Raw genomic sequence first — 9,838 nt, 5'->3', positions numbered from 1 at the left:
TACATTTTTTATCTAGAAGAAGGTAATTTTGCATTATAAATGTAGCTTTTGCATGTACTAATTTTCTTCGACTTTGATAAGCAAGGAATTATGAACCATACTACTACTACTTTCTATTCACCAAAAACCAACAAAAAAAAATTATACTAGCTTTTGCACCCACAAAACCCAAAATAATAATAAACAGAAAATAAAATCAAACCCAAAAAGAAACAAACAAAAACATTTCCTTAATTCTTCGAACCCAACACACCAACGAACAAAAATATATATCTATGCGATAGATTACCACTAAGCCACAATAACTACCTTGTTTTATTATTGCAGCATATACGACATAATGAGACAACAGATATGGGGCCCTGATGAAATAGGGGCCCTATGCGGCGGGGCTGTTTGCACAACCTCATCACCGGGCCTGAAGGTGACAATCTTATTTTTATAAAGTTTTTTAGCAAAGTTCATGCTATACTTTAAAGTTGTGAACCATAGTTGGAAAACAAATTAACAAGCAGCAAACAGAGAGTAAATCATCAACTGAAGCAGAATATAGAAGTATGTCATCTGCAACTTCTGAGCTAGCTTGGGTTCATGGCCTCCTTGAGGATTTACATGTCACAGTTGATCTTCCTATTTCACTATATTGTGATAATAGATCTGCATAACACTTAGCTCAAAATCCTATGTTCCGTGAAAAGACCAAGCATCTTAAGAGGGATATGCACTATGTCAGAGAGCAAGTGGAGGCTGGACTCATACAAACATTTCATGTTTCTAGTGCTGCACAAATTGCTGATATATTGACAAAGGCTTTGAATTCTCAACAGCATCATACTCTTAGTCTCAAGCTTGGACTTACATCCTTGGTCCAGCTTGAAGGGGGAGTATAAGTTATAACTACTAAATTATACTCCCTCAGTTTACTAAAGATCTCCCCTCTTTTCGTTTAAGTGCGTTTCCAAAAGATCTTCCCTCTTTTACTTTATTCCTTATTTGGAAAAAAAATTTCCCTTTTTACCCTCTCATGTCCCTATCATATGGTCCACCATTAGATTATTAATTCAATTTTACTCCCTTTCTCTCTCCTACTTTAACCCCTTTTTATTTGTTTATTTATCTTAACCCCTTTCTCTCTCCTACTTTACCCACCCCACACCCTACACAAATGGGTCCTCCTTGGTATCTGTAGGAACACTAACAAGAAAGATCTTTAGGAAACGAAAGGAGTATTATATTATGAGCTGTAGATAAAGTTAGTTAGTTACAACTAACTATAAATACATCTTCTCTGTAATATCCCTCTCTTTTACATTTCATTTTGTAAGAGTTTCAATTCTCTCTTAATACAATTCTCTAACTTCTCTCTAAACTAAGCAGCAGTATTTCTTAGCTGGTTAGTTTCTTTAGAGATTGTCATTTTCTTTCATACGAATTATTATATAAGGCAAATATGTAATAATTTATTGTGTAATGAAGGATAAATTTTTGCCTTAAATGATCTACTTATATATATAAAAGCGATCAATTTAATATAAAAATTTACTTTTTAAACGAGGTAACTATTTGTCCTAATAAATGAGCAATTTATACTTGTATAAAATGACCTATTAGTTAAATGTTGTACATCAAATGATACTTGATTTCATGTACAACTTTTATAACTTTATATATATGTATAGGAATGGGATCTTGTGAAAACCACTAGCTAATCTGAAGCTAATTTGTGCTTTAACGAAGCTAATTTGGTCTTACTGTTACCAGCAACCACGCACTATCTCAAGGAATCATGAGTGTTCACGCTTGTATTCCTCATCTAATTCTAAATCATGGTTTCCATCATAAATACAAAATCAAAGAAGTAGAGCTTTCAAAAATATTACATGATCTCAAATTGTTACATGGAAATTCTGTCATAAAATAGGAATTATGACATGAGAGTAATAAAAATAGGAACACTAAATGACCACCTAATTGTTACCGTTAGTTGCGATCTTAGTCGTAGCTTGTGAAATCTGAAACATGGAAAGAATTGAAAGTCTAATTAGGTTGCAATTCTCAATCTAAAATTAAGTAGGAAAACAAAGATGGATTGGAGGAAAGAAAAATATAAATGTTGATGAAGCAACATTAAGAAGAGTGTTCAATTTCCTCTAAGCATGAATTGCTCGGCTCTAATCAGGGAAGTGCTAAATATGTATGCAAGGAACAGTGATACATGGAAGAACCTAAATAGCCGTTATAATAAGCACAAGCTGTAACTTAGCAATGGGAACAGAGTAACTGACCATTTCTCATGCCTGCAGGAAAAATAGATGCATCAAGGAAAATTAATGCTTCTTTTTTTCCTTGCCACAAAATTTCATCAGTAGACTGTAATAGATTGGCACAGATGAATCAGAAACTGATAGAGAGCTACTTTAAGTTTCAAGTAAACAATGGAAATAAGTCATGATATTTCAAACCTTGGCACGTGAAATTGGACTTGAGAAACATTTATCAAAATGTATATTTGCTAATGCTTCCCCACATCTTTCAGCCTGCTTTGCTCCTGCATCTGTTAGGACACATATATAAGTCTGAACTTCCCTGGACATGCACATTAAAACTGGATCAATCTTATGAAGCAACAATATTTACATCATTTACTCCACATATGCAGATTGCAGTACAGACATAGAATGTCATTATCTTGAATCTCTAGCAGGTTTGAAATGGTAAAAGAGGGAGCAAAAAAGTACCAAACCTGAACCCTACTTTCAGCATTCCAGGAGCTAAGGCCATGTCTGACGATAGTTATCTTCTTTGGCGAAGATAGTCGATGAGGAGAAAGAGAGGTTGTTGCTTTTCGAAAATCCAATGCACCACCAGTAAGAGACATAACATCCCCATTATTTATTTTCTGCTCAAGAGACAAATTATTTTTTATTTTCATCTGGAACAAGCTATAACATTCAGTCCACGTCTTTAGAAAAATCTTCATACAAGACACTGGAAAAGAAGTGGTAAAAGATAGAAGGGAGATTCCATGGTAAGACTACACCAACTACTTTTGGGGCATAATGGAAATTAACCATAACAATACCATGAAGTTTAACGTTAGATCACCCTGTAGGGATATTGATCTTAGTGTATAAGGCCATATATGAGCATATTTATGTCAATCTAGCCGACCACATTTACATTGTGTGAATATGATACACTTATTAAGTAATAAATGGCAAGTTTGAAAAATATTCGAAAATTAACAACATATGTTAAATTGTTGAAGCGGATTGCAACCACTCAAAAGTTTTTCTCGCAAACTCCAATAACATCAAAAAATAACAACAAATAAATAACAGAACATTAGGAAATTAAAACAAATGTATAAGTGAAATCAAGTAATTGAAAGTTGCCTTACTGAGATTAGAGTTTAGGAGGTATAAATTTTTTTCATTTAATGGAACCAATTCTCTTCTTCAAACTTCCTTCCATATCAGCAGCCGAATAATTCTGTGATTTCTTAAAAAAGAATCAGATCTACAGCCCAAGATGGACCAATTCTAACGAAAATAGTCTGCTCTACAGCTCTAGCAAATCCGGCCAGCATTACATTCATCTAAATCTACTTAAGCATTGCACTTACGGGACTAACAACACTAACCAAGATATTCACCAATTTTTCACAATATTCCTGATAAACCATTCCCTAAACCTATGAAACCAACGAAAATTTCCGCTTTTAAGATTCAAAAGTTATAAAATACAAAATCCGGCAAGCGTCGTTGTCGATTAAGTAATAGCAAAAAATTGAGCATCATAACACACAAAAATTTAGAACAAATCGACAAAAATACATCATCTACGGTTTGCTCTAGTCTCGATTGAACAAATTTCAATTTACAACAATCACTAAAAGCTAAAATGGATCTACAAAAAACAACGACAAAGAAAAAATTACTCAAATCAAAGAAACCTAAACGGACGAAATATATATTTTTTTTCAAAAAAACCTGGAAAGAACTTGGCGAACGAGGTCCATCTTGAGAGGAAAAGCGGATCCATAAGTGTTGGCAAGAATCTTGCATTCCACAAACTTACATGTAAGGCCCTGCAATCATTTTAGGGTCCGTTTGGTTGGAAATATTTTAGGCTTGGAAACGGATTGAGATAACAGACTCCCTTATTTTATGTTTGGTTGGGTTATCCATTTTTTTCACTCCCTTACTAGCCCAATTTTGATTCCCCCATCTTGAAACCCTCCTCACACCATAGGAAACAAAAAGTAAGGGAGTCATTAGGCCAATGATTCCATTCCTACATCAAAACAAACAAGTGTCTAAAGTAACACATTCCATTTCCATTCCATCCTTTCATCCCATTCCATTCCCTTTCCATTCCTTATTTTGAACCAAACGACCCCTTAATTAGTAAACATTAGAGTATTAAACGAAAAAATACTAAAAATTAAACTTGAGAATCTCAAAGATATAAAATGAAAACAGAAGATGGATTCTTCTTTTAAGTTTCACAAAAAAAAAAAAAAAAAAAAAAAAAATTGTATGAACATACCTCAAAGCTCGCGGTGAAGCATGAACAAGCACATGTCAACAACAGTTTGGAAGCATTAACCTACCAAATCACCATAGTCAACAACTTGAAAAAATAATTAATAAAATAATACGATGAGAACAATTGGACAAATAAAGAAGTGGGAATTTCAGGCAAACAAAAAATACAGTCGATTTGAGAGATTGAAAAGGTTGTATTTGCCAAGAATGGCTTTAACATCCTCCAATTTTTTAGGGTTCCTGAAATTGAAGTGCTAGTACGGTGGTGTGTTGGTTTCTCAATCTTTCATCCTCTCAATCTCTCGCTTTCTCGCTCCGGCCACTTTCACTCTAGACAATAAAAAACCATGTTGTGTCAAACTATCATATTCAAGTGACAGTGCATATTTTTACCGTCTATAGTTCCATGCGTGAAAATTCCGTGAATCAGCCTTCTAAAACTTATCTAATAGATGTAATTCCTGGTCTACAGAGGCCCTTGTTAACCACCCATTTGCCATGATGCCACGCACCATATGACTTGAAATTTTGTCTCAGTGCACTCTCTACCTAAATCATTGTCAAACATTAATCAACACTTACTTAAACCTAAAATAAATCGTGTATCCGCAATAAAACTGGAAATGTCGGTGCAATGTCCCATATTTCCAGCACTCCACACTTTCAGGACTTGATAACAATAAAAAAATCTCCAATTAGGGTAAACCTTAACGAATTTGGAACCTAATTCCAAACTGTTAAGCTTGGAACATTTTGGCCTACGAATTCCGAATAACTCAAAGAACCCCAGATCTATAACCGCAAATCTCATTCAACATTTTCAAGAAATCAAACATTACCACCAATATAAATTTGATAAAAATGGAAGCACAAATGTAGAAGTATATGATTCTTAACTGATGAAGTTAAGTAGCTAACTCCAACAAATAATAAATGAAAGTCGACTTACAACGCAAAGCTCCTCATTCAAAATGCTCAACAGCGAGTTTGCGATAATTCCAGGGAGTGTAATATTCTGGGTTTATTTGAAGCAGTTTTGTGCAGACTTTCACTAATTCTTGGTCGTAGCTGAAATCAATTGAGCAAACAAAATAAGTGATAACACAAACAAGAATCAATTGATTTTGATTGGAGAGAGAGAAGAGTACAGTTTGTTGTGATGAAAGTGGATGAATTGGGATTGAAGAGTGCGTAATTTGGAGGCTTTAACAGCAGAAGCTGCTTTAGCTTCCGGATTTGAGGGTTTTCTTGGTCGTCCATGCATTTCCCAACTATCTTTCATCCTCTCAATCGCTGTTGAATGAAAAAATTGGGAAGATGCCGCCGGAGGAGAGAGATTGAGAGACATGAAGAAGAGGAGAGAGAAACCCTGTTGTGTCTTGTGTGGAGTGAAACCAGATGAAAAGACGGAGAAAGAAGAAAGAGGAGAGGGCAGAAGAAAGGAGAACAATAATCGTGTGGTTGAGAGTGAATGATGATGGATGGCTCAGATCGTTGTTTGCTTATGAACAGTGAATTTCAGCCAAATCAAATGTGACTCAGAACACTGTAGAAATGAACAGTGCTCAACTTCCAACTTTTTAAGGGTCTAAGACTAAGATTTGTATTATAAGGCCTAAGTGAGCCATATTTGCTTATACTAACACGTGTCTTTCCTATATCTAAAGGACTATCTATTTTGTCACTCACAAGTCAATGACTCAATAATGTTCTCAACTCATAACATGTATACCTCACTCAATTCATAACATGTTCTCAACTCACAAGTCAATGACTCAATAATGTTGAAGACTTGTACAGCCCACTCAACATTGATAACTCATTACTTATTAGTTATTACTCCCATCCATATCTTTTAGATTGCTACATTACGTTTTTCATAGTTCTAGCGACAAAGCTTCAAACCTTAATATATTGAACTATGTAAAAAGAATTAAGAATAATCAAATAAAATCCCACTTGACTATGTTTTTTTTTTGTGTATTTGAAATTAAAGAAGCTCAAAATTGTCCTATAAATAGCATTCACAAATAGATTGTAGCAATAAAAAAGAGACTGACGAGGTAGTCATTACAAATATTATAGATTTATAGCATATGCAAAAAAAACTATTAGCATCTAATTGGTACCAAAGCAACAATCATTTTTTTTAAGCTAAGCTCGGGCTTAGTGGTAAGGAAAAAAACATTCCAATTTCAAAGTTGAGGGTTGAATTCCCACTAAAAACACTTTAGGATAGAGTTTCCTCTCACCATCCCCCACTTTCAAAAAATTTACCCGTAAATCTGACCCGAGGTTTCAATCTAGGATGTGCTTTCATCAACTATTAGAGGTAAGAAAGAAAAATAGAGCACGAATCATATTTGGTAGTGTTTTTTTAGATGCCAAATTGCCAATGACAACTGTCGTGTGCAATCTACTGCAATTACTTGCTTACCTAAAATCCAATCCTTCCTTCACATAAACTACTCTTATGCACTGAAAATTCTCACCTTCAAACAAGCTTTTCCGTACTATGGGAATCTAAGATCACTCCGTGCATCTGGTAAGTTTGCTTTACAATAACTCCCATTGGTTCTAGTGTTTTAAAAGACAAATTATTGCTTCTTCTAGATTGAAAACACAAAATGCCAAAGAAAGCTTAACATTTTTTCAACCCTATATGGAAGACCCATTATTCAACTTCTTTTTTAGTGTTTAGGTTTTGATTCGCTTACATCTATAATATATTGACCAATTCCTAACTTGTATTATGATTTTGTTCAACTTGTGTTTTAGTTGTAAAATCATTGGAAACTTGGGAAGATCTCACAACTTCAATTATCAAGATTCTTTGATGTGTGCTAAAGGGATGTAAATTGATGTCATCTGCTCTTTGCTATTGAGCAATGATGAAGAAAGAGGAATCAAATCGATCCCCTTTTGAGGAAGTTCCTTCCTCAATTATATGCGATATTTTGTCAAGACTTCCAATTAAGGCATGCCTTAATTGTAAGTTTGTTTGCAAAGAATGGTATCATGTTGTAATGAATCCTGTGTTTATGGAGTTGCGTCGTTCTCGTAATTTCTATTTTACCCTATTGTTCTATGGTAAATTTTGTAACTCGACAACAAACTTTATATTGCTTGATCTAGATAACGCCTCAAGTGTGGACAACATGGGTAATGTATGTGTAAGTGTTGATGCTATGGTTAGGTTCAAGTCTGAATTTAACATCCCCAATTGGAAATTGCATTTGGTTAATCAGTGTAATGGGGTTATCTGTTTAAAGGCTCGAGAGATGTGGAGTCCTTATGTCATTTGCAATCCCCTAACGTGTCAATTTGTGACCGTCAAGCAAAGTCGTAAACCGTTTCATTCTCTTCAGGGTTATGGTTTAGGATGCTGTCCTGTTTCAGGCCAATTCAAAATACTTAGAATCCTCATGACTAAGTTTAAGTATGTGGCCGAGATACAGACACTTGGTACCGATGAATGGAGGAGCATTGGTGACGCACATATATGTAAAGAAAGACTTGGAGCTTACATGCATGACTCACTTCATTGGTACTCTTCCAAAGACCATTGCATATGGTCATTTCATTTCGGAAATGAACAGTTTCTATGTGTTCCAGTACCTGATGATACAAAGGGCAATGCCTCAGCAGATGTTGTGGTTTTTGATTCTTACCTTTGCTTCAGTTGTATCTCGAAAGAGGGTTATCAAAGGGAAATTTGGCTTATGAAGGTGTACGGCATGAAAGATTCGTGGGTGAAGCAATTTGTTATGGAGAAGGGAGAATTTGGATTGTTGTATGTACCTCTGCTGCGAATGGGTAGTGGGGAAATATTGGTATCTTTTAGAGGCAGATGTAATCTTTTAGCGTACGATCTTAAATCTGAAACTTATAAAAAGGTTAAAGTAGATGGAGTTTCTTCTTTCGACGTGGTGACATGTGATATAAAACTTAATGAATTATAATGATGTAAGTGAAGCTTAAGAAATACTAATTGTTAGTGTACCCTTTGTATGCTCATTGCTCAATCCTTCCAGAATTTTGCTGGCAGATTACTATGAGAACACTTGTTTACTAAATTTAACAAGGTTTTTCTTTCTCTATATGTACTATGTAACACTGAGTCATTGACAACTCTCGGCTCTAGTTTGGCAATATCTTGCATTCTTGCTATTCCTAGATATATTTGTCATGATGTATTTGTATATCCTGAAGTTAGAAAATATAATTTGTCTATATTATTATCATGAATCAGCTTTTCCTATATGATATAAGTGTTCCTTTTAATTTTGAATGAGATTCTGACAGGGTGATTTTTAGTTTGCTTTATATTGCACAGGACAGTACAGAAGCATGGTTCACTATGGCATCATGAGAAGGTTAATTTCTCCAACTACTAGCTAAGCCATATGTTGTGTTGTTTTCGCTCGACTCATATATTTTAGATGAAATGCCAAAAAGCATTGGTATCTTCTTACAAAATGCAGCAAAAAAATACAAACATGGAGAAATAATGGGTAAAGGCATGATTTAGATTAGTACAATAACAGGCTTTGTGAGGATTGTAGATTTCTTAGTTATTGGGTCAGGATCGAAGTTGGTGTTGTGGAATGTGATCTTGAACTTTTTTGTTGAATGATTTGATCGTCTGAACAAAATATTTTGGTCGCTCTTGGTAGAATGCAATAAAACTAGTATTGAATTGGAAGCTTGGTGTTTTTTTTTTTGTGACAACAAGAAGCTCAGTCATTGAGTTACAATAATTTTGTGTAATAGACAGAATCAGTAAATATAGAAATAAGGAAAAGAAGAGAATTTGTCAAGAACCCCAACAAAGGCGTGCCTGAACTGTAAACTCGTTTGCAAAGATTGGTATCAGATCATCATCAGTACCGAGTTTGCTGCTCTACGCTTTTCTAGTTGTTCCTATTTTACTGTAGTGCTTTATGGTAAGTTCATAATTCTCTGTTGCTTGATCTAGGCAAGTCCTCAAAGGTAGACAACATGAGTATATATTCTTGTAATTCACAGTGAAACTCCAGACCTTTATGGACGATGAAATGTAATTTACATTTCATAGTGAAACTCCAGACCTTTATGGACTATGAAATGTAATTTGTCTGCACTATTTTTCATGAAGCAGCTCTTGTGTACATATTCTTGTAGACAACAACGCACAGAGAGAAATGCACAGTTTGCTGGCTTATCAAGTCATGACAGATTAACCTTTTTGTTTTCTTGTTTGAGTGATTGTACATTGGTTTTTTTTTATTTCCAGGTGATTGAAGCTT

General features: G+C 34.7%; 2 protein-coding genes across 11 annotated transcripts; one reads left to right on the top strand and one right to left on the bottom strand.

The window, feature by feature from the left end:
- Positions 1-1,776: 1,776 nt before the first annotated feature.
- Positions 1,777-6,120, bottom strand: LOC104888821 (probable 2-carboxy-D-arabinitol-1-phosphatase). 10 transcript variants are annotated; one of them, XR_007272528.1, is made up of 8 exons: positions 5,699-6,120; positions 5,500-5,618; positions 4,552-4,611; positions 3,993-4,090; positions 2,739-2,899; positions 2,463-2,554; positions 2,286-2,370; positions 1,777-2,012 (listed from the first exon to the last, which is right to left on the bottom strand). XR_007272528.1 is itself a non-coding variant. In XM_048641131.2 (8 exons), the coding sequence occupies exons 4-8, from the start codon at positions 4,065-4,067 to the stop codon at positions 1,993-1,995; spliced, it is 465 nt and encodes a 154-aa protein (XP_048497088.1). In that variant the 5' UTR covers positions 4,068-4,090; positions 4,552-4,880; positions 5,500-5,618; positions 5,699-6,120; the 3' UTR covers positions 1,777-1,992. The 10 variants fall into 10 exon arrangements, 8 of the variants coding, with proteins under 8 accessions (XP_048497088.1, XP_048497087.1, XP_048497090.1 ...); XR_007272527.1 differs by having other exon boundaries at positions 2,744-2,899; XM_048641131.2 differs by having other exon boundaries at positions 2,463-2,586; positions 4,552-4,880.
- A 750-nt stretch (positions 6,121-6,870) lies between these two features.
- On the top strand, positions 6,871-8,798 carry LOC104888948 (F-box protein At3g07870). Its single transcript, XM_010674062.4, has 2 exons — positions 6,871-7,095; positions 7,329-8,798. Exon 2 carries the CDS (start codon positions 7,439-7,441, stop codon positions 8,510-8,512), a length of 1,074 nt encoding a protein of 357 aa, XP_010672364.3. The 5' UTR covers positions 6,871-7,095; positions 7,329-7,438; the 3' UTR covers positions 8,513-8,798.
- Positions 8,799-9,838: the final 1,040 nt, after the last annotated feature.

The sequence above is a fragment of the Beta vulgaris genome, chromosome 3 (genome assembly GCF_026745355.1).
Source record: "Beta vulgaris subsp. vulgaris cultivar EL10 chromosome 3, EL10.2, whole genome shotgun sequence".
Lineage (NCBI taxonomy): Eukaryota > Viridiplantae > Streptophyta > Magnoliopsida > Caryophyllales > Amaranthaceae > Beta > Beta vulgaris.
This window is presented reverse-complemented; position numbering and strand designations above follow the sequence as displayed.

Bases quoted from the DNA above. Each gene is read 5' to 3' on its own strand.
- LOC104888821 (XM_048641131.2), bottom strand. From the start codon at position 4,067: ATGCAAGATTCTTGCCAACACTTATGGATCCGCTTTTCCTCTCAAGAT. The intron at 2,587-2,738 runs GTACTTTTTTGC...GTGCATGTCCAG, and splicing joins GAAAGTAGGGTTCAGGTTTG to GGAAGTTCAGACTTATATAT. The intron at 2,371-2,462 runs GTTTGAAATATC...AATCTATTACAG, and splicing joins GTCCAATTTCACGTGCCAAG to TCTACTGATGAAATTTTGTG.
- LOC104888948 (XM_010674062.4), top strand. From the start codon at position 7,439: ATGATGAAGAAAGAGGAATCAAATCGATCCCCTTTTGAGGAAGTTCCT.